General features: G+C 40.7%; 2 protein-coding genes across 6 annotated transcripts; one reads left to right on the top strand and one right to left on the bottom strand.

Annotated features, from left to right (window-relative positions):
- Nucleotides 1-1,368: 1,368 nt before the first annotated feature.
- jpt2 (Jupiter microtubule associated homolog 2) lies at nucleotides 1,369-6,055 on the bottom strand. Of its 3 annotated transcripts, XR_004335499.1 has the most exons (6): nucleotides 5,833-6,055; nucleotides 4,800-5,005; nucleotides 4,164-4,315; nucleotides 3,312-3,345; nucleotides 1,937-2,888; nucleotides 1,369-1,806 (listed from the first exon to the last, which is right to left on the bottom strand). XR_004335499.1 is itself a non-coding variant. In XM_032538740.1 (5 exons), exons 1-5 carry the CDS (start codon nucleotides 5,886-5,888, stop codon nucleotides 2,620-2,622), a joined length of 663 nt encoding a protein of 220 aa, XP_032394631.1. In that variant the 5' UTR covers nucleotides 5,889-6,055; the 3' UTR covers nucleotides 1,369-2,619. The 3 variants fall into 3 exon arrangements, 2 of the variants coding, with proteins under 2 accessions (XP_032394631.1, XP_032394630.1); XM_032538740.1 differs by having other exon boundaries at nucleotides 1,369-2,888; nucleotides 4,854-5,005; XM_032538739.1 differs by having other exon boundaries at nucleotides 1,369-2,888.
- An 841-nt stretch (nucleotides 6,056-6,896) lies between these two features.
- Nucleotides 6,897-23,440, top strand: cramp1 (cramped chromatin regulator homolog 1). 3 transcript variants are annotated; one of them, XM_032538689.1, is made up of 20 exons: nucleotides 6,897-7,012; nucleotides 8,780-9,156; nucleotides 10,449-10,651; nucleotides 10,756-10,909; nucleotides 11,951-12,034; nucleotides 12,219-12,267; nucleotides 12,637-12,722; nucleotides 13,404-13,527; nucleotides 13,877-13,958; nucleotides 14,841-15,794; nucleotides 16,209-16,386; nucleotides 16,894-17,066; nucleotides 17,187-17,255; nucleotides 17,624-17,705; nucleotides 17,994-18,104; nucleotides 19,239-19,396; nucleotides 19,982-20,168; nucleotides 20,512-20,679; nucleotides 21,027-21,172; nucleotides 21,538-23,440. In XM_032538689.1, exons 2-20 carry the CDS (start codon nucleotides 8,781-8,783, stop codon nucleotides 21,649-21,651), a joined length of 3,498 nt encoding a protein of 1,165 aa, XP_032394580.1. In that variant the 5' UTR covers nucleotides 6,897-7,012; nucleotide 8,780; the 3' UTR covers nucleotides 21,652-23,440. The 3 variants fall into 3 exon arrangements, with proteins under 3 accessions (XP_032394580.1, XP_032394578.1, XP_032394579.1); XM_032538687.1 differs by lacking the exon at nucleotides 6,897-7,012 and adding an exon at nucleotides 8,193-8,397; XM_032538688.1 differs by lacking the exon at nucleotides 6,897-7,012 and adding an exon at nucleotides 8,193-8,397 and having other exon boundaries at nucleotides 17,190-17,255.
- Nucleotides 23,441-23,849: the final 409 nt, after the last annotated feature.

Consider the following 23,849-nt stretch of genomic DNA (forward strand, 5'->3'; position numbering starts at 1 on the left):
ATATGCAATAGTCAGACAGTCTTCAGTTGTTCTTATTTCATTCAGTAGGTGGCAGTGAGATGCTTACAATATTTACATTTCACACCATTCATCAGTTTTCTTTAGAGGCTCAGCAGAAGGTATGTGGCCTACTACTCCTTGTACTGAACCAAAAGCTGACAAAGCAGATGGAAACTTACACGAACTAGGATAAACCTGCTTAGTAAGTGTCAGCATGTAAAATGTAAAAATCGTATATCTCTTTGTTTCTTGTTATTTGGAAACTAAAAATCTTATTTAAAGCATTAAACTGCAAATCATCATCACCCACGTGAAAGTTACAATAAGCAGAAACAATTAATGCAGTACGGAAAAAATAAGAACAATAACCTCATACTGAACTTCTTCAGAGAATCTGGAAATAAATGTGACTCACTCGAGTAACTTGGGATTTCCACCAATAGATCGCTTGTCTTATGTTATTGCCTAAAATGTACCATATGCCATTATGTACGATCATTCAGTCAACGTAGAGTTGTTTATCTGTCTTCCTCTCATATCACACAAGTACACCGTAATAAAGGTTTAGGAGATTAAGCAATTGCCTAGTTTTCCTAATACCTTATTCATTGCTGCTCATGAACATTAGTTCTACTCTCTTACGGACATGCTGCATGTAAAAGAGGCTTTGTTTACTCAAGATCCTGGTCACAATGGTCCAAGCAATCAGCCAAAACTCGTTCCTCACCAAAACAAATTCATTATCACATGCAATTGTAAGCACAAAAATATGCTGAGTGGGAAATTTTAATTTCAAGGCTGACATAATGTACAAGTAACAGCCCTTCCTTGCTTGCGGTCTCTGGCCTTCTTTTTTTGGCTATAAATGTTTATCAATACTTAATAAAATGTCAAATATAAAAAGACCTTGATTTCCGGTTATAATACAAATACGACTCCTAGCCATCTCAGTACGAGTACTCGCATGCACAAATGTTTTGTCTGCTCTTTTAGACCGTTGCTTAAAAAGAAATAAATAAAAGTACTGCGAATTCCAATGTGGAAATGCACAGTAAGAACTACATTTTACACCCAGGCATAAAGTGGCCATTTTGTCTCAGAACAAGCAGCTTGCAAAGAGAGCTGCCAAAAGGCCAAACTGGACAAAAGCACCAGTGTCAGGGATTCAAGAATTAACAATAACTTTAGAGCTGACAAGATTTACTTAGTCACATTTACACTGACCCAGACAAACATTTAACACAGTGTACATAGTATTTCCATTTCTGGAAAGTAAATTGACCACTTTAAATCAGTTATTATTAAATCTCAAATGGAAAGAAAAAGTGTTATTGCTATGTTTGTAGAAAGTAAACAAAAGGAGCAAAGTTTAAATGCAAAACAAGAGTTTTATTGCAATACACAGGATTTTCTTCTGCTGTGCTCATTGCCTGCCAGGCACATCAACATACTGGGGACAGGCTGGCACCAGATTACCATGAATGTGCATCATGAAGTGAGTGAAAAGGTGATTATCAATGAGCCCACCTGGACTCAGGTAGGCCACGCGCTGGTCCAGAGTTCACTTATCTTCAGCCGTTTTAATTTAAAACATAAACAGAGGCCTACCCCAAGCAAAAAAAGGCATGTTCTCAGATAAAGCAAGCAATGACGACAAAGCAGAGAAGTACCTGCACAATATATCCGCATACAATCAAAATGGAATTTTTTTTTTTAAGGGAGCAGAAAAATTTGGGAGTAAACGATTGCATTCATCTTTGTTTCAAAGTACATTTTTGGCATCTATCCTTTAACAGAGTTTGAGTTCTGACAGCAGATCATTAATGGTGGACACATGTTGAAATAAAGGGATAATGTATGAGACGGCAGGAAAGAGGAAAAAAAATGCTGAGCTAAAATAAGGCTTTAATTATACAGTCATTAGTTGGAGTTCAACATGTATTATTTTGTAAAACTGACAGGTTTTATATAACCATCCAATCAGGATCCAGCAACATAAGGTGGCACTAGTGGAACTCCCTGAAACATTTTACATTGGTGAGAAGATCTATTCACCCGCCCTCTGATTAAATGCCCTCACATTGAAGATTTAAAATAAGCACCTTGAAATTTGAGCAAATGTCTGCTTTTTTACGCAAGGATTTCTGTTTTCCATCAATCACTGTTTAAAGCTGAACATTGAATAAGCACTCCGATGTCTTAACCATACTTCAGATGCAGGAACATTTTCAAAATGACAAACTTTGCCTTAAACCAAACTACATCTACAAAGACAAAACGGTGAAATGAGGTAACCACAATACTGAGATTGATAGTATCACAGTTAAAGTGATAAGGTAATAGCTAGCCTGTTGATTGATTGGTGATTGAATGATCGCAGGTTTCTTTAAAGAACAATATGACAAATAGGACAAAGAGTTGGAAAGCAAAAAGGGGTCAAAGTGCAAGAAGTTGAGGACAACATATTTCAATAGGAATCTGGTGAGGAGAACAAAAAATCCTGCTCTGTGTTTAGATGTACAGGTGAAATAACTGTGGGGTGTTGGAATGAAAGAAGATTAACAGGGGAGCAGACAAGGAGTGTATGGACACAAACGGGGAGTGGGTGTGTTCAGCTGATCAGTAGAATACCACACTAGACTTTCCTCCAGGGGGGTTGAGGACCCTGTTGTGAGAGCGAGGCTTGGGTCCCAGATGAGGCTCGTGGTTCTTCAGCTCACCAGTCTCCTCTGTCTCAACAGGAGGTGAAGAAGAGGAAGAAGGTGACTGAGGCTTGGGCTCGGGCTCTGGAGGGGCTGAGACAACAACAGGCTCTTCCTTGGCTGGCATGGGAGCTGGAGTAGCAGCTTCCACCTTCCCCTCAGGTTGGCTGACCTTGGCTTCGAGTGCTTAAACAGGAAAACAGAAAGTGTTTACAGAAACGCCACAACAGAATTATATTCTAAAAATAACAAACACTTTTTTCTACCTAGAATAAATACATATTAGAAACTACATTTTTCCAGATTCACAGTTGAGATCTCAATGGAATGAGCCTGCATCCTATACCTATGAATAAGCAACTTGCGCAACTTATTTTGTAATTCAAAACCTAAGGCAACAGTTGGTGTTGATTTGGTAATGGGTTCAAATCTTAAAATAAACATTTAATAAAACAAAGAAAAAGAAGACCTAACTATATCCTAATCCCTGTGATCTGCATAACACTCTTGAACAGAGGAACTTTCAAAGCTACAGTGAGTAGGAGGACTCAATATAAAACAAATCTCCTGAAAATATTTTAGATGGACATTTTCCTTTATGTAACTTACATGGTGATGATTCAGGTCCCCAACTTAGATTGTCCTGTAAAACAAAAAAAAGATAAAAAGATTTCTCAATGTGTAGTTAATAGGGCTGGGGAGGAATCAATACAGCATAATCACAATATTTTCCATGCCAATACTGTATCAATACATGGATGCAAAGTATCAATCTTTTATCATATAAATTACACATGGAAATTTGACGTTTTGGTAGTAGAATAATAAAAATAACTGCTTTTTCAGCCGACTAGATGGAAAATTGAAGTGAAGTGAATAAACCGAGAAATGTATATTTTGTAGATAATACATGTTGAGAAAGTTTTTTCTTTGGGAAATCTTTGTATATCACATCACTAGTACACCATTTTAATTAAAACACAACAACAAATCTTGATCCATGTTGTTCATAACTGGATTAAATAAAAAAGAAACCTTTAAACTACTACTTACTTTAAAGTTTGTTTACATGCCTTTCCGTGCTGCAAGTGAACAGTTGTATGCAATACAAACACCATCACCAACCTCAACATGTTTACAGAAAACCTTTAGGTTTGGTCTCAAGAGTCTAAGCAAACCATACTCTGGCTGCAACACTAATGACCTGTAAGACAGATTGATATATACTTAGGTATGCAACACAGTCGCCTTGTGCTTCAAGTCTTACAGGATAAAATACTGGATTAATTGGGTAACTAGCAGAAGTTTGGATCGTAACTGCACAGTGGTAAGTAGACAAATAATACATTTTTAATTTGGGGGGGAACTATTTCTTTAAATGCTCACTTGTTGGTGAGCTAAAGAGGGGAAAGGGAATAATATAAAAATAAGTGGAGCATAAAATGTAGATGCATGGCCAACCTTTGGCTTATTTGGGTGGCTTCGGTTCTGGCTTTGGGCAGGTGGATTCTCTGCAGCACTGAATATGTTGCTGGTTGGTCCACCAGGAGGTGTGGGTCTCTGTTGCCGAGCTGGTGGTTCAGGTTCCCCAAATATTCCGCTTGTCTTTCCACCTACATAAAGTATTACCAAGATGTGTGTTTAGTTTTGCAGCAGTGACATCATGACACTTGTTTAGCTAGTGGACTGCATTGTGCATTTGGTGGTCCTACTGATTTAGGACACTATGGCAGAATCTATTCCATGGTTATATGAGATTAAGAAATAGTTTGACATCGGAATGGGGCTTTTTCATGGCCAGTTCCTTCATACCATGCACATAAGAAAATTGTAGTGTCACATACTGTACACATACTACAGTGGCAGCAATTCACTGACCAGTGAAAATAAGCAGATTCAGCAGTCAGGGTGACTCTGCAGTCCCTGTCTGAAAACTCAAAACCCCTTTTCAATACTGAACTGAATGAAAACATATAACTAATAATATACTTGACTACACCAGATACTCCACAAAATCTGGAGGTGGATTACATCCATGCAGAGAACCTTGAAAGGGTTTATCCTGCCATCATCCCATCATAGTAACAGTTTACACATCCTGGTTTTTACTGGCCTGCCTCTGCACCTCCAGCTCTAACAAGGTGGTCTGACCTGGAGGATTGGAGCGTTTGGGTACAGACTGCGACTCCTCTGGTGGAGCAAAAACTTTAGAGGCCATCTTATTGGGTCTTCTTGATGCTGCAGAGTCGTCTTCATATCCACCAAACAGGTTACTGGAGCCACCTCCAGGAGGCTGCAACACCCTGCAGGAGATGAAAGATTATAGTACCATTTTTATAGGACCCTATACAGTGTATTCATCTTTATAACTAAATCATACCATTAAAGTAAACACGTCAAAATGAAAGAGTGGACACTAAGTATTAAGAGAACCTTTGAGTCATAGTTTCAACATTGTCATTTTGCACCCTAACACACAAAAAGGACAAATAGAAAACCGAAGGTAACTTGGGTATAAATATGGTACGCTACAGAACCGCCGACAACTTGAGCCAACGCAGCCAAATGACAGGTTATATGATTATATACCGGGAATGGCGCCATACGTCTGAAAACTGAGCTGGCTTGTTAGAAATGACGCTATAGCTTCTCAACATAGCTACGTGAACTGTACTATACCGCAGCTGACCAAAGAACTGACGCTTTCGAGTCAGTAAGAGGAAACTGAATCTGCCCTTGTAAAATGTGGCCACAACGCCGATGTTGAGTACAAAAGAAGAGCAGTGAGTGGCTTTCACAAACACTTCCGCAGGCGCAACAGACAACGCCTGGTCGGTTAGCTTTAAAGCTAATTCTTGACTCTTTAAGTTTGCTAGCTAGACAACTCAAAACAAGCTAGCTCGAGTTGAGCGATAGCAGAGATGTTTGACTTAGCGATGTGCTAGAGTTATGTTTGAAGGCAATAGCAGAAAAAGTGATGGTGCAAAAAGCTACGAGAGATCCTGTAATATAATGTTACGTTACGATAACTAGCATTAGCTAGATGACCAAGTGACTGCCAACCCTCGAAGTAAGACAATGTTGGCCGTTTCTAACACGGATAACCAAGCTACACGGCTATATTATTCACCTTGAACTTGGTTTTGTACCAGTATCCAACCCTTGAAACATGTTTGTCGAAGTCATAGCTAGTGGTTTTGAGCCTTCAAGTTTCCGAAGACAACTTCGTCAGTTTGCCAACTGGACTGGTGCAAGTTCCTCCTGTTTGCGCATGCACAGCCAAACTCCGTAGTGAGTTGAGAATTTCAGCCCACCCAAGGATGACGAATATAACTGTTCCACTGTCAATCTGATGTGGTGCGCTCGTTTCATTTACCTGGTACACCTCAAGAAAAGATGGATTGAGTGTCCATTGCGTGGAAGTATTTTGAAACAAAATTGTTATTTGAAAACAACAGTACTGAATCCACTGATTTGTGTGTAACATCCTATAGCACATGCACTATTTAAACATGTCGTATAAAGAATGTAAACGAATAACTTTGGTCTGTCACAGAGCCAATGCACTACTAATCTCGATATGTGATGCTTGTTTTGTGACGTTTCGTGACAACAAAAGCAACGTGGGCTTAATCTAAGATCTATTACTGTCTGAATTGTTATTAAATTAAAAAATAATTTGTACCATATTTTGTGTGCTTTCCAGCTGGTGCGTTGTAACCATGATTGTAAGAAAATATTTTGTTGCCAGCCCTAAATATCAGATTCTAACTCCGTTAGCCGGTTGTTTTTCGGCGTACGCCAGGATAAATTCTACTGCAGCCTCTGTGTTCCGCCTATTTTATTTGATCGTCAAAATGTCAATCACTTTCTGGGCGGAATTTCTTTTTAGAGTGCCAAAAACCTCAATTGCGTTGATCCAGTCTTGTCGGAATAAAAATGTACTACTGAGCAAAAGGTTAGATTATTTAAGAGTGAAACTGGCTTAAACTTTAAAAATCATAGTTAAGTTAAAAACACATATTGGAAAACGTATCCGGCATGACAGGAAGAGAATGGCAATTGGCCCATCGCAGAGTTTCTCTCACTAACAATTGGCGCAGTCGTCTGTCAATCAAATTCTAACCGTCGTCCTCGTGTATTTCTGACCAATCATAGGATTTGTTTTTGAGTTGTAGTGGGCGTGACTAAACGCGTGTACTATCTGAACCGCAGGAACTGTCATCTGTAACAAGCTGGACGGCTGCCGTCAGCTAGGAATGCTAGCCTGTGTTTCGATTGGCAATACCTACAACAGTCTTACACTTCAGGTAATTCCTACACTTTATATAATGTTATCCATCTAACAAACTGTTTGAGGCTCTGCGTAAAATAGTAATTATGTTACAAGCAGGGTTTGCAACGTTATTGCTTGTTTGACTGCAATAGCGTTGGCTAGCCAACAACAGAAGCCATGCTAGGTACCACGTTATATATGGAGACAACTCTTGTATGCACGTAAGACAGGTTATTACAACCAAGTCAACAACTGTTAGTATAAATAACATGATTATTATTAACTATTAACGTTACCACGTTGAACTTCTAGAGTAATGTCAACCTTCTAGTATTATACCAGCCCAGTGGTTAGACTAATCACTAGGTTGCTAGGACTGCAGGGTCAATAATGTAACTGTGAAATCAGTGTACGTTATGCTGTAAGAATTTAGATTTACATGAAGCTACGGTGAAACGATATTTGGACGTCGAGTATAGATTAAATTATAGTTACATTCATCTTTTAACATTACAATGACTTTAAGTTGTAAGATATCAAGCAAAAGTAAAAAACAAAAAACAAAAAACTAACTTTGCTAGTTTAGGGCTCTCACTGTTGGATCAGTTATACTTTGTGGCTGATGGAATCTGAGATTTAGCGTTTCGATGACACAATTTAAAGCTGTGAGGGATGTAGAAAGGGTTCCCTTGTCATTTTCATATTCAAACTATCATGTACAATTCACATTTTTTTGTGTAGCTTACACTTGTTGTCATCCCTCGTCACTGCCACACTCCTGATTGTTCAAAAATAAATAGATTAGTGAAAAACAATTATAACAATCGAGCAAAAAATATTAGAAATGATACCATGTTTACACATAACACTGTTTTACTTCAGGTCTTAATGTGCGACGGCCACCTAAAGCTTGGTTCTGGTTTTGACATATTAAGTATCTGTATGTGGCGATAGTAATGTTAGAACTGTGCAAATAGAGTATTGTCAGAAAGCCTATGAAATACATTGTTTTGCAGACATAATTTCTAAAGGTGATGGTGACGTAGTGACAACCAAAGTCCACTTGCATACAGGTTAATAAAACTATCTTATCAATTCAGATGAGATCAACTGACATATGCTACAATACACTCTAATTCACTGCATGCAGTAAATATATATGTACCTTATATGCCAGTGGTTTTATAATTGTATTTCTTGTTGCAAAGAAGCATTGGGTAATGTTGTTGCTGATAGAAAACAGTTGAACTGCGCAGAGAGTTCAGCTCAGTCGAAACAGGAGCAAGAAGAGGGCAGAAAGCGGAGAGAACGGTCTTGGTTTTATTATGCTCAATTTGATCAGTATTTGCCATTCTAACCGGTCGGACTGATGGTGAAGAGAAAGAAGACGTCGCATACTAGCGAAGAGCACGAAAATGGGTAAAATTATGTTTTAAATAAACACTTTATTTAGAGGTCGAATGCACCGAGGGGTTTCGTTGTCGTTTCTGCAGGGCGCTAAACTGAAAAGCGCTCGCATTTGAATTTAGTTGAAATTCAACCTAAAATATTGGCCATTTGAGCCGAAAGACACTTGGTAAAACACCGTTGCCACTTAGTCAACTATTTTGGTTGTTGAATATAATTTATCTTAAGACGTTAAATGCATATATTTGGTGTTGTTTTGTCGGGACTGGAGAGGGGATTTGAAACAAACAGCGGCGGCCATGTTGAGAGACAGAGAACGTCGTCTTTTGAAGTTAATTTTGTACGCCGCTTTTCCTCCTAATGTGACAAATTTTCCACAAATGTGTTTTGGCAGCATGACCCTGGGCTCCAGGGAGGGGATCGGTGTCAATGGGAGGAGGAATCCGTCCAGAAAGCCCGAGGGTTGCGACGAGGAGGAGAGCGGAGAGCAGGCGAGCGAGGAGCGCAGTACAAAGGGAGACGACGGAGTGGAAATTCTTAATCCATCAACCACGGATCTGATCCCCGGTTCAGCTCCGGTTCTCCCCGCCTCTCCGCCGAACCAGACCGGGCTCGGCTCAACCCAGCATTCCCAGACCTCCGCGGAGCCCGCCCCTCCGTGTCAAGACCAGCATCATTTTCTCCGATCAAGCGTTCGACCTCCGAGCAAACGCATCCGGAAGGATTCAATCGGCTCTACCATTAATGGGCATGGCGGAGCAAAATCGAAAGGTACTGAATATGACCTGCTCATAGAAAAGTGTGTGCAAGGTGGGATTGGCAGGGGGTCTGTCCTCAGGTGTCACTGTGCATACTGTTTGTAGTTTGTTTATCAGTGGTGGCTAAACTGAGGCTGGTTTTGTTGCTGTTCCATCTGGGCCACTAGCTAGGTTGAACTCTGGGTAGATTCTTGGCTGCTCCAACCCAAGTTATATACCATCATATGGGCCATTTCTGTGGAAAGGAGGAGAGTGGCAGACCAGAACTTAAATTTAATTAAGATCTGACTATTTCATTTACAATTTATTGAAAACATGCCATTATGGTTTTAAAAACACCGGCGCTGTTATGACTTGTAAACATTGAAAAGATAGCAGGACCAGAAAGCAGCATTATAAACAGTTGCTCCGCTTTTATTATTATTTTTGTTCGCAAATTGAAAAAAACAGCAGGATCCACGATCCACTACACCACCAACCAAAAACCTGTCTCTTCCTTACTCAAGATTTTTTTCCTCTCACAGATTTAGTGAGGAATTAATACTTGTTTTAGTGTGTATAATAATTCTAAACTGTTAATGACAGTATGTTGGGTTTTTTTTAATGGCTTTTTACATGAATTAGACTCCGATCAGACAAAACATTTACTGTATATTGATGAGTTGGTGTGCTCTGACAGTTATGATTGGATTTGTTTTGTTGTTGTTAGAAAGAGATAGGGACTGTGATTGTTTTATCAAATTTAATTTTAGATTGCCCACGTGTTGACGAGTTGACAGAGGAAGCCCTATTTATTTTGATATGATGCTATATTGGTGCACATCTATTTTGAAAGAGCCGTATCAAGGTTAGTACGTATGACCCACACATATCTTTATATTTGCAAATTAACAGCCATTTTGGCTGAACATCTACATTTCCCTCAAAATAGTGCAGTGCTGCAACAGCAATTGCCTCTGTGCTTGTGTTAAAGCCTCTGACATTGTTCTTTATGCTGGGGTAAACTCAGCCATTGGAGAGTTGGTTTTGGACCTATGTACTGTAGGGACTGATTGCTTTTCCTGTCTCCTTGCCAGACCTGAACCACAGAGTGGGAAGCTCTGCAGGTTGTGGGCAGTGGTTGGTTTTGTGTGCATGCATTTTAACATCTTCCAAACTACTGACTACAATTGTATTTTTCTTTCTATGCCATGCAAAACAACCCGGGCAGTCAACTAAAACATTTGGGTCAATCCTTTTTTATTCTGATATTAAATTTGTGTTTTGTTTCTTGACTGATGGATTTGTGGGCTCTGTGTAACACAGGGGCAGAGAATGGCTCGTCCTCCCAGGGGACAGTGGGACAGTCGGGGCCTGTGTCGGGTTCCACAGGGGGATTGTCAAAGGCCTCCAAGGGCCAAGGGTCTGCTGAGAAGGAGGAGCAATCTGGTAACCAGAAGAGGGCCCGTCGGCAGTGGGAATCTTGGAGCACAGAGGACAAAAACAGCTTTTTTGAGGGGCTCTACGAGGTAAAGGGTAGAACCAAATAGTTTAAAAATGGGCACTACTGTATGTGGTACAAAGTGTTGGCATTTATTCTTGACATCTTATACTCTCCTCTTCTGGTTTCTAGCATGGGAAGGATTTTGAGGCTATCCAGAACAACATTGCAATGAAGTACAAGAAAAGAGGCAAGCCAGCCAACATGGTGAAGAACAAGGAGCAGGTTCGCCACTTTTACTACCGGACCTGGCACAAGATCTCTAAACACATTGACTTTGCCAATGGTGAGCTGTCGGGTTGGAGGGTAGAATAGTATTGATTTCTTAGAGTTGGAGCTTGACGTAAAACTTTTTCTTTTTTACAATATTATTGTACAACTTGTACCACTCATCTTATCTTACTTATCCTGTTATGTCCATTAGAAATGTCAGTAAAGTTAACATGGCAGTCGTATGTGTGAGAGCTGAAAGGGGCTTTTGTTTATATTAAACACTCTGTGCAGCCGGCGCAGGGTGGCGCAAAGCCCGACGCAAGTGTCTTTGCTATTTAAAGACTGTCCAGAGCACGCTTTGTTTAAATAGTAAACGCACTTGCACCCATCTTCGCGCCCATGGGTGTGCTGGTCTTACAGGGCGATGTATTCAGGTACATTCTTGACGTATTGCTATCTTGAGGCTGCGGGAAGTGATTGCACCATTGACCAACAAAAACCTGGTTTAAAGTCGATAACGCAGCCTTTTATTGTTATTTTAACAGTGCATTAGTAAAATGCGCCTAGGCTCCTACACAGCGCACACACCATGCTTGTTACACACACACACACACACAGGGTGAGCCATTAGTACACAAATATGCAAAAGATTACAAATAAAAATATTACTGTGCAAATCCACCATTATAATAGCAATGCGCCAAGGTACAAACGCAACTGGCTTTTAAAGGGAATGGGAGATGACACTGATGATTGGTTCATTGCATGTTACGCCCAAAACACACCTATGAATTAATGAAGACAGTAAGTACAACCGCTTTGAACCGAGCGCCCGGCACGCAGACCCTTCTTTTCCGCCGTCAAACTTGCAAAAGTGGATTTGGACACACCCTAAACGCACCTGCCGTGTGCTTAGATTGTTCATATAAATTATATATGTTTATATATATATATATATATATATATATATATATATATATATATATATATATATATATAAAACTTCAAAACCAAACCTCTGTGTCACGTTCATGTTAATTGTATGTAGCACACACATGTCTCCTGCCTTGCTAGTTACAACAGTGTTGTGACTTGTGCCACCTTTTCTTCTCAGTGTACTCCAGAGTGCTGAAGAAATCCTCTCAAGAACTGTACGGCCTTATCTGCTATGCCGAGCTCCGCAAAAAAGTTGGAGGGCGTAAGTGAAACTGCAAATGTTTTTTGAATGCATGTCTTTTTAAAGTTGTTTTGTGTGCAAGTGTTTTTCTGCTGTTTCTTTGGGACACAAGGGAAGTGATGAAACACTGCACACTCCCAGTCATGGGGGATAGCTGCTCCTGAGGGATGATGTAGTAAACAGCTCTGTGTTTTGTCTTTGACAGTAATGGATGATAAAAATGTGGCAAAGCTGAACGAACTAATCCAGCAAGGGTAAGTTGGTAGTAAAAATTAAAAAATGCATTTCCCACTCATACTGTTTTAAATATTTGTGTTTACGTGCACACATCTGGTATTGTCAAGTATTCAGTTTTGGGTTTTAAGTACTATATCACAACACACATACATACGCTTTAATCCTCAGTATGAGGTGATGATGATATGCCAAAAGCAAGTATACTTAAGTTTTTCTCTTAAAACGTATATGGTATAGTGTAATATTACTGCACTACTGTTTTGTCATATGTTTTTCATATTTTGTTTTACTACTAGTATGTTCAGCTTATTCTGTGATGTGTAGTATGCGATCCAGAAAAGTTGTCACTAACATTGAATATTTCACTCTTCTGTCTGTTTGACCAGAGCCACCACTGTGCGCTCCAAAGGGAGGAACTTGCGGATCAAAGCACCTATGTGCCGAGCACTGAAGAAACTTTGTGACCCAGATGGTGAGCACGTGATGCACAGACATCCAACACATACATAAAAAGTAAACAAACATCAGGGCTGAAAATACAAACCATGGCGATGGGGAGGCACAGGGTTTGTGGGGGCGGGGTTGTGGCAATAACTATGGCAGCGTGTGGGCTCGTGGCGTTTCCTTGGTAACTCTGTGGGAGCAGGACAATGATGGAGATGACTGATCTGCTCGACTGGCATTTGCCCCTCTGTTCAATAACAGCCACTCACCAACCTTAGATAAAACATTTTATTTATTCAACGATGGTAAATTAGAATTCCACTGTGCATCTGACAATGTTCTCATGTAGTCAGTGTTTATTGTCAGTGCTGTATCAGTGTTTTGCAAGAAATCTTGGTAGAAGGCATTGTACTTGTATGTTCTGTTTCCTCTTCAGTACTACTGAGTTTGGCTACTGACTTTTTGTAGCCTGCTAATCCATTAAGCATGACGTTGCAAGAGAGCATACTCTTTACTCAATTCAACTCAACTGTAGCGCAGCTGTATTTTACGGTCATGTAGTACTTCTGTTGCTCTTTAGGTTCAGTATTTTGTTGTGCAGTTGTAGAATTTTTCTCTTAGTCTTTTTTTATGGCTTCATTTTATAAAATCCCTCTGACCTGTTTTGGTGTTTCTCATTCTATCTCACTGTGTCTTTGTGTCCTTGCAGGGGTGAGTGACGAGGAGGACCAGAAACCGGTGCGTCTACCCCTGAAGGTGGCAGTGGAGCTCCAACCACGGAGTAACCAGTCCTGGGCCCGCGTTCAGAGTCTAGCTCACAACCCTCGTCTCAGGTTAGACTTGCCTGTTAACTAATGTCTGAGAAGTTATTTACAAACAAACACTTCCAAAAGCATACCATATGACATTGCAATAATGTCTTAATATTTAGCTTCAAAGCAGACATTTTTATTTAGACACAGTTTATTTTCTCACCAGTATCAGTATGCATCCATATCCCTATTCCCCTGTTGGTGTCTTCAGAATGCTCTGACACTGAAGGTGGATAATATTTAGTAATGTAACAAAAAACTAAATTCACAAACTTCCACTTTTGCCATTCTCAACACAGCTCAATAATGGTCTCAAGCCCAATGTTGGTCTGCACTATGTAAATCTCTTTTTATGTCTTCTCCAACCCAGGATGGTGGTGGAGCTCCACAGGAAAGTCTCCAGTCTCATTGAGTATCTGAAACAGAAGTGGGCGTACCATGACCAGCGGATTGTATCCTTTAAAACATCATATGGTTTGCAACTTCGTAGAGCATTGATTGCATTTCTGTTTAGCGCGGTAGCACGGTGGTGCGAGAGCGCTGGTACAAAGTCTGCATGTGACAGTGGAGCAGTAAGCTTTTAAGATTTTTCTTACAAAGAATCCATTTTATCAGTTAATGATGGGCTGAGGCTATTTTCACACTCAAAAAAGTCCTGAGCGCTTTTTAAAAAAAATGTTTATTTCTGCAGCTCAAGGTGTCTTTTTGAAGTTAAAAAAATGCCCTATGCCAAACGCTTTTTTGACAGCCGACCATTGACAAGCGGAGTAGCCAGACCAGTCATTTTCATAACAAACAAAAAAAAGAGTCGGAGAACAGCAAGTTATATTATATGACCGGTGCTCCCTGTTCAGGGAATGACTGTTGGGGGAACTTGCTTTGTTTTATCTAACGTTAGTATCACCGCTCCCTCTCTGTGTTCATTTTCTAGCTCACTTCACCGTTTTGTTTTATCTAACGTTAGCACCGCTCCACATAGTGCTCTAGAATACTGTTGGAGTAGCTGTTGTTATGGCAACAAAAGATTCTCTTGGCTGCTTTTTTGAACCAGAATGCTGCCAGTATCTTTTCTTTTTATACATAAACGCCCTCGTCAACTTTTCTTGTCAAAAAAGATTCCAAGTATGATCATGGCCTAATTTAAAATTAGTTTTTTTACATCACTCTTTCATACAGTGATGTTATATACAGCCAGCTGCAAATAACACACTACAGTGTGTTGCACAAAACAATATTTTTATTATCTTTTGTTATATTCCGCTGTAAACATTTGTGCACTGTAAACATGCCTATTTCTGTCAGTTATGTCTGAGTTCTTGACACTGACGTTTCAGCTTAAGAGTCTCATGGAGAGGGAGGCTCTGGAAGGCAGCCAGTCCAACACAGCGTCTCCCAGCAAATCCCAGCAGGATGAGCTCTTTCTTTTCCCCGCTGAGAGCAGTACTTTGACCACGCTTCCTGGTGTGGCACGTGTCGTTCACTCCAAGGCCTCCTGTACTGTACACTGGCTAGAAAGTGGCAAGAACCGGCCTAATGCCAAGGAACTGCCAGCTGCTCAGATTCTGGGTATTCACACGGCTCCACCACTTCGGACTAGCACTAAATCTGGACGGGGAGGCACAGCTGCTGCTGGAGGTGCTGGTGCTCCAGTGACTGTATTGGGTGATAGTAGACGAACTGAGCCCCTTAATCTTGAGCCTTCACAAGACTGTTCTACAAAGGTAGAGGAGAAGAGACCTCAGTCTGTTTCTGTCCCTTCCTCCTCACAACAGACTGTGGCTCCTAGGGAAGAGGGAATTGGGATAGGACTCTTTGAAGGGGGAACAATCTGTACTGGTGTGGAGGACAGTAGTGGTTTAGCAGTGACCAAAAGCATGGATAACTTGTATAGTGGTACAGAAAGCTCATCTGAGCAGTGCAAAGAGGAGCTGAACACCGGCACCTCTTCCCCAGAGGCCAACCAGACTCTCCCAGCCAAACCAGTAACTGGCTCCGAGGAGGGAATGTTGCAGGGATCTGCACCAGCAGCCAAAGAACGGGCTGTTGAGCAGATCAGAGGGGAGGGCTGGAGCGCCCGTGACGCAGAGAACGTCACCCTGGCTGAGCTCTACCTGATGTTTGGGAAGCCTGGCAAGCTGCAGCTGGAATATGAGTGGCAGCCCATTGCAGCTCCTTTCAACAACCAAGAAAACGGACAAGCTTTGTCACAGCTCAAGCCCAACAGGACACACCACGTTTTGCGTTGCCTGCTCAAGCTGGTTGCCACTGAGGCCAATCCTAAACCTTTGGTAGGGATTAATTAACTGTTCCTCACAATGTTGTTGCTGGTTGCCAGATACCGTTTTTATTGTTTTATTTGGGAACTGAATGTCATGATTATTTGTGCAGACTTGTTACAAATTAGAAGTTTAACATTTGAACCTGGGCAAAAAAATCTAAATTAATTTGCTCATCCCATCAGAATGCATGGTGCATCTTCCTGGATGTGGATTCATCAAATTGCATTGCTAAGTGAATTAATCCACAACAAAAGGTTCAACACACGTAAACGTAATGTTGTATTTGTACAATGTCAGCTGAATTTATCACTGGGAATGCAATGTGAATTCTTTTGTGCCACATTTAAACTCAAGCATTTCTAAGCATTACTTAGAAATGTACATTTAGAGCAGACGGCATCAACAATGTGTCTTCTTCTCCAGGCTCCAGAGCTGTGCTCCACAGCTACATCACCACTTAAGACCCATCAAGAGGAGCAAAACCAGGCCCTCACACCTCCAGGGAAGGGTCCCATAGCAGGTGTTCGGAGCCCCAGCTTTGGCCGGCAGCAGGCTTCTAGCCGAGGGGCCCGGTTACACCTGCCAAATGCTGGAGTCTCAGGTATTTGCGAGTCTCTCTCACATACTCTAAAGCCACTGCTACAGGCACTAAATGTGCATTCAACTCAGTGTGGCTGAATCCCATAAAGATTGTAGCTGTGGTTTTCAGCACAGTAGCTACTTGGTTTTTGCATAACAAAATCTTGTTTGGGTTTAGATTACTTTGAAATCAATAAGAGGTTAAAAAATGGTTATCATGCTTTATGATGATGCTTTATGATAAATCACATCTACTCAGAATTCAGCTTTGTTTATTGACCCATGTAATTCTGCCGATATTTCCAATAATATGTTTTATCAATTTTACTTGACAATAAGAAGTTATGTAGTGCAACTCCTTCCTGCTTCATAGGGGATTGTTTGAATAGAATACTTATTTTGTGTACTGTACTTGGCTGTGTGTGTGCAAAGAATCTCTGGATGCTGTTCAGTGGCTTTATACATTATTCTGAAATAATTGTCCCTCCTCACGTACTTTACGTATCTTACATGTTCCTCCCCTCTGCAGGTGGACGCAACCTGCCCCGCTCTCTGCTGGGGTCGACGGCAGGCAGCGATGGAGAAAGCGGTGTGTTTGCAGTACCCACCACACTGCCCCCCAACAGCTCACGGCACAACAGAATGTTTTCCCCCAATAAGGAAGCTGAGCTAGCCCTCAAACAGCAGCTCGACTCTATCAGTGTAAGACAGAGCAATGCATTCTTTTTTTTACATCAATTGAACTAAGACTGAATTGGTATACTGTCCACAGAAATATGCACAAATGTTAATGGTTTATTTAATTTTAATTTTTTTATACAGCAGTCAGATCTTTTTTCAAGACAGAGAAAACCTCGAAACAGACAACTTCGGAAACCACTTGTAGTTCAGGTAAGAGAAGAACAGAAGGGTGTTTTATCTACTCTGGAGTATCTCAGTGAACACCAACATGCCTCTGTTGCTTTGTACAGCAGTATAAACTGTCCATTTGTAATCCCTTGAACACAAATGCTGTCCATTATAGGGCTGTGATAAAGAATATGGAGTTAACGTTTCTACAAGTGTGGAACAAGTAACATAAAACATCACAGCTAAGACTTGAGAGGCTTAGAAGATGTACAAAGGGTTTAGATCGGGTTAAATACGAACTTCTGGGGTTAGGGAATTGGTTGAATATTTGTACTGTAAATGTATAGAGGGTTTCTTTGGGCTATGTTAATAAACTGCATTTAGTTGAGTTGCTTCTGTGTCGTCCACAGCGAACACTCCTACCCCGAACTACAGGAGATACTCCTCAGCATGTCTGCTCCTTCTCTATCCTCTCCAACTCTTCCGCTACAGGTACTCTTCAGACAACAGGGTTCTACAGTACAATTTGTTGTGAGCAAAATATAGAAGTGGTTTTGATTGTACTTGTATCCTCAATACCTATAGTGTTACGTAAAACCGTTACCTTTTACACTACGTCATCTCTGCGTTCTTGAAAGTAGGTCCTTGAATAGGCTTATTTATGTGTAACACTCATACACTCGGCTAAAATGCTCTTTGTAAATAATCAAATGTAATTTCTCTTTTTCAACAACAGCCCTTTTTCTCTCTCGCTCTCTAACTTCCTGTTTCTTCCCTCAGGAACTGGATCTTTCCGGCCGATCCACACTCGCCTGGCTCCTTCCTCCCGCCCCCTCCTTTCCAAAGCTTCCACTGCAGCGTCCAGCTCTGCAACGGCCAGCCAGCTCTCCAGTATGTACAGCTTTCATTATTTAATCAATTAAAATTTGTTCTTTTGTTCTAGATGGGGTTTAATTTACGTTATACTGTTCTTGTCATCCTTTTTATTCTCCAGTCATTGAAAAAAAAAAAACAGTAGTACTTATAAACATTCTTTTTTTTTTTAATAACATGTCTCCTTCATTAACTGGGCTCAACAAAACAGGAAGCAACCAAATTAACTAAAAAAAAAACTAAAGTAACACTACATTTTCAAAACTAAAGTAACTGTACATTACCAATCAGTTGGCTGATTTACATTTTTTCTTTGTTCTGCCATCTCGTCAAGTCGTAAGCTATTTTTGTTTTTACATATGAACTCCAGACTATGTCTGAGGAATCAGGTCCACACATAGTCTGGAGTTTTCCTTTCACACATATAGCACATGAGATTGTCTGCATCAGATGCTTTCTCTCTCCCTGGAAATACTCTATATTATTTAGACAAGGAGCGGACAGGACATAATGCAGGTTACACTGTCACGGAACAGTTCATTATTTAGTTGTAAACAAACAACCGATTGTCATGCGGTTTCTTGAATTTGTCTGAAGATTTCGCCATCAGCCCTTACCGGCAGAAGTTCCCAAATCTTGTCTCTCCAGTTGGACATTTTTGTTGCTGAGATTATGTAAATCACCCTCCTTCAGTCTTGGATGTTTGTTTCTTCCGGTTTTGTGCGAGACACATTAAACTTCAACACACGCCCACTCGCTTGCTGTGAATGTTCACACATTCGATGCAGTTGAAGGAGATTACACAGATTTTGTACCATACCTTTGTTTGGCCATCTCAGAGTTGTAAGCCATTTTTGTTTTTACAAATGAACGCCAGACTCCAGACACAATCTCTGACAGTCAGTATGGTTTTAAACAAATATGTTTTTATGCAGGAGTCAAATGACAAAAAGAACCCCTCTTCCAGCTACTCTCCAAGAGAAACTTGCTGTTTTCATGCTTTTATTTTTTTTTAAATATTTGTATTTTGTATGTGTTGCAGAGTTTATTTGCTGAAGTTAAACATTTTTGATCCATCCCCACATGCTCAGTTACTGTTAATACTTATATGTGCTGAGCCCTTGTGTTTCAAAACTGTTATTCCTCTTTCAGGTGCCATTGACCTGGCAGCAAAGTCTGCAGGTATCATCCCTGGCAGTCCCTGTCGGGAGCTAAATTCTCCTGCTGTTGATAACAGTACCCTGCTCCCCACCACTCCCATTGTTGATGCTGAACCAGACTCTCAACTCCTCCAGCACAATGTCCCAGAGGTCAGCAGCACACACTCACATACACAAACTGGGAGCCTTGCTTCACTTGGTGTCTACACTATACCTTCTTTGGTTTTTATGTCTCCTCACCTTCACATTAAGGCTAAATGGCTATTCAGTATCTTGGTAGTTTGTGTATATTAAACTAGTTTCTGCTTACATACCACTAGATCAGATTAGGTTATGAGAGTGATGGATCCAGGGGTTATCATGCCCGGTCATTGAACACATTGTCAACGCGGTCCAATGTGAATGCAGGTCACATCTTGGTAGAGTATACAGTAGAACCTACAAGGCTGTGGCGTTTAAGAAGCATGATGAAGAAGAGCTACTTTATTGTTAGGGTGAAGTAGGACTCCATTGGGAAAGGCCACAGTACAGTACTGCTTGTGCATACGAAACAGTTGTTTGGTACCCACAACATGGACAAGTAATGTTTTTGTTGTTTTTCCGCATATTTCCCTTCACTCTCTTTGCTGGGTAGAAAACGCATTGTTGCTCTGAAATCTCATCTGTGGGGGCAAATAAAACCACAAAATCTAGCAAATTAGCCCTAATATGGTGTTCAACTTGCTATTTTCACAGAATGGTCAGCCTCCACCGTCCCCTGGAGTGACCGGTGGTGGGGACTCTCTCCTCTCTCCACCCAGCGTAGCCTCGCTCCTGGACATTTCTCTCCCTGGCCCCCCTGAAGAGGCTCTAGCCCCCGGAGAACCTCAGACACACATCAGTGACTCCATCATCGAGCTCGCCATCAACTCTGCCCACTATGGTGTGTGTATTTCTATCCCACAGTGGGGTATATTTCTTTCTTTAAAAATGACAAATTGCTGTTAGTACTTGTAAATGTTTATACTGGAGCGCAGTTTGCAAATTGAGATGAAAAGTGACAACGGGTCAGAAAAGTTTGCAATCCACACAAACAGGATTTGGTTGGGTGTTCTCCTGAGAGGTTGTGTTGCATGTCAGACCGTTTGAAATATGTTGACAAGCAACCAACTAAACTTCTGAGACGTCAGGCTTGTTGAAGTGTGTGTGTCTGTGTGTCTGTCTGTGTGTGTGTTTGTCTGTGTGTGTGAGAGAGCGCTAATGGCTGTTTGCCTGTTCTGCTGCAGGTGAGGAAGCTGCGCTCTCTCCAGCCAAGCTGAGCAACAATGACGGCTCCAAACTGTTGGCCTCATCTCCATCGGTCAGCCCGTCCCGAGGCTGGATCCCTTCACCCAGCCATGACCCCCAGTGGTACCCCAGCGACTCATCTGACTCCACACTGGGATGCCTCCTTTGTAAGTCTATTCCTCTCTTAAATAAATATACACATACTATTACAGATCTTTGTTGTAGCTCAACTGAACTCTACTGTGCGCTTCCTATCCAAAGAGTTGATTCTAGAAATGAAAGTTAAAGCCTGAGACGGACAAGCAGATTGCAAGCAGAAAATTTAAAAACTACAGACTGCTCCCTTTGTGTCCGAGACCTCTGTGCCTTCAAACTTTCATTCTCTTGTTGATGCACAATAACACTGACATAGCTGTAGAATTCCTCTTGCAGCAGTGTCCAATAAAGAAGACTTTGTTTCCACTCTTCATGTGTGCTGTCCCCTTTAGTCACAGTCAGTCTCTTTTCCTTCCAGCCAGCATGGTCTCTCCTGATAAGGGCAAGCGGAACACCCTAACCCCCTCTGGTCCCTCCAGTGGCACAGCTTTGCTTGGTCCTAGCCTCCTGGACTGCAACTCCCATGATTCCTTCCAGTCCCGTGGCATTCCTGATGTGGCAGAAGTAAGTTAATCCCTTTCTCATTAAGGGATATGTAAGTAGAAAGAATGTTGGTATCCAGGCTTACATACACCCTTGTCAGTCTAAAAATTGGCTTCCTTGTGAATAATTTAAAATGTTTGTAAATGCACGTTCAGTTTTTACGTTGAGAGTTAGAGATTAATACCACTCACTTAAAAAAATAAATATGAAGCTACAGCCGGCTTAGCTCAGCATAAAAACTGGAAACGGTAGAAACGGCATGGCTCTCTCCATTGGTAATATCTCTAACTATTTCTCTAAACGGCAGAGGTCCCTGGGGGAAAATGGTACGTTAATATTTCAGTCTTTATTACTGTACATTGAAAGCTCTTTGGTTGTGCTCACAGATGGACTCTCAGCTTGCTTGTATGATGAGTGAGAGCAGCGTGGACTACATTGCTCGCTTCAATGACCTGGCTCAGGAGCTGGCTGTGACAGAGCCCTCCATCCCACCACCCTGAGGAAGAGAGGACCTGGCTCCAACAGCCATCTGAAGGAAATGACTTTGCTTTGTCTAGACTGTCAAATCTACTTTGGAGAAAAGACGGCTTTAGAGTAAAGGCCGGCCTCCACCAAGGCCCCCCTGCCCCGTTTGTAAAAGTGCAATAATAACAGTGAACATTTGACCATTGTTCAAAGCAAGTTTGGAACGTGTTGCTTTCACTGAACTGTTGAAAGTTGAAATGCCCTTTAAAAACAAACACTACAGAAAAACAAATGCGTTTACAAAACACAACCTCATGTACAGGAAAATACTATGCCATATCTGAACAAAATATTTTCACTGATCTTTTATGTCTCTTCGTGTGTTGGTCTGTCTGCTGCTCTCTGATTTAATCCCACAAAATGTGTAAATCCGCCAAAATGTGCAGTTTAGATCCTAGCTGGTGACAAAAAACTGCTGAAGAGTGATTTTGAAAGTAATGACAGCGAGAATGAGGTTTAATGTGGTGAGATACTTGTTTCTTTTCAGTTATTTTTGAGGTCTCAGTTGCAAAAAGTAGAGCAGAACACAGCAGGGCAGGTAGAAGTCAAATTCGTTGAAACTGCCCTCCATTTCACATGCTCCTGATCACTTCAGGTTTTATTGGTTGAATTTTAGGAACATAGCCTGTAATGTGTGTTTGGAATCAGGTTTGTCATTTCTTACGGTCAAATGTGGCATGCAAAACGGCAGCTTTTGTTGGTTGAGTTAATTAGCTCAAGCTACAAGCCTTGAAGTTTGTGCTGAAATCACATTGGAGTTCAATATCCATCGCAAGTCTCTTCGTGCAATTTTTATCACCTTTAACACATTTGAGATACAGTTGACAGAATACCCATTGCAACGGTCTTCAGGGTTGGTTTGTTGTTGCATAAATAGGTACTTATTTCAAATAACCTTGTCACAGTAGTTGAGGTATTTTTCACTCAACTACTATTTACTCATTTACTTAGCTCTTTGCTTGTAGCTCACAGCCCTCTTTAGTTCAAACAAAGAAGAGAGTCAAACTGTTTTCAGTCGAGGGCTAAACTGAGAAAGGCTTACACAAGAATGTGGCCAACCAAGGATTCATTTGTCATGGGTACCATTCAAAGTCCGTAGTAGTGTAACACTCTGTTTCAACTCCACAAAAGCAAGCAGTCAAAAGACTCTAATGAAATCAAACACTAAAGCCACTCCACTTATTCCTTTCTTTGAGTCATGTAGTCAATCTTTAAATAACTAGTCAACATTCTGATTGGTTGTGCTCAAAAACATTACTTCCCCATTAAAACTTTATTAACTCCTACTGATACCGGATGCTAACAACACACTATGGCTAATGTCAGGAATACTAACTTCTGTTCACCAACCCTTTAACATCAGCTAACCCTCTGTGTGGTAAAGGTAAATGGATGCTTATACTTTTCCCATGTAATTTCACCCTTGCGATGTACTGTTGTTCACAGCAAATACAAGTGAAGTCCAAACTTGTGGCATCCAGATTTTCTATGAATTTCATTAAACCAGCATCACCAATATGCAGTATTTTGAACATTTAGTCTCAACATGTTTAACTTCATCTCTGAGTGTAAATTGGAGGGAAGCTATGTCATTCCACAGATGGGAATTAAAATGTTTTGTCTCCTTCAAACACCTTGAGGGCTTTGACTACATTGTAAAAGCTCTTGTGATGTTTATTCATTTGTGAAAAGGCTTCATCTTCTCACACTAGATACAATGAAGATGATTCTTAATAAGGAATAAACATCAGGTTCATCTTTGAATCTGGCATGGTTTTTGTTGTTGAAGGATTACAAATGTCAATTCCAGTAGTCACTGCGCTTTTGTAACATACATGTACATTTTTATTTGGACTATTTATTAACATTTCAGGAGAACGTTTTTTTTTTTTTAAAGTTAATATCAAGATGGCATCTAAAAAGGAAAAAAACTGTTTAAAGTTGTTTGTAAAAATGTGTTTTTATTCTGTGTATAAAGATAGTTATAAAAAAATATCTTGAATTTTGTATTCATTATTTACTTTCTGCACCGTTCCAAGAATGGCTGCCTGTAAGGCCCAACAGAGAATTTCCTTTTTGAGGACAATTAAATCATTTAGCGTGTGCATAACTGACTGTTTTACCAGGGTGATTATTGAATCACGCTTGACATTTTGTATTGTGGTATGGTACA

Source organism: Etheostoma spectabile, chromosome 15 (assembly GCF_008692095.1).
Source record: "Etheostoma spectabile isolate EspeVRDwgs_2016 chromosome 15, UIUC_Espe_1.0, whole genome shotgun sequence".
Classification (NCBI taxonomy): Eukaryota; Metazoa; Chordata; class Actinopteri; order Perciformes; family Percidae; genus Etheostoma; species Etheostoma spectabile.

Excerpts from the sequence above, each read along its gene's own strand:
- jpt2 (XM_032538739.1), bottom strand. The coding sequence starts at position 5,888 with ATGACTTCGACAAACATGTTTCAAGGGTTGGATACTGGTACAAAACCA. Across the intron at positions 5,006-5,832 it reads GGTACAAAACCAAGTTCAAG|GGTGTTGCAGCCTCCTGGAG; the intron begins GTGAATAATATA and ends CATCTCCTGCAG. Across the intron at positions 4,316-4,799 it reads GCAGGCCAGTAAAAACCAGG|GTGGAAAGACAAGCGGAATA; the intron begins ATGTGTAAACTG and ends TACTTTATGTAG.
- cramp1 (XM_032538687.1), top strand. The coding sequence starts at position 8,348 with ATGGTGAAGAGAAAGAAGACGTCGCATACTAGCGAAGAGCACGAAAAT. Across the intron at positions 13,959-14,840 it reads CGTACCATGACCAGCGGATT|CTTAAGAGTCTCATGGAGAG; the intron begins GTATCCTTTAAA and ends CTGACGTTTCAG. Across the intron at positions 18,105-19,238 it reads AACGGCCAGCCAGCTCTCCA|GTGCCATTGACCTGGCAGCA; the intron begins GTATGTACAGCT and ends TTCCTCTTTCAG.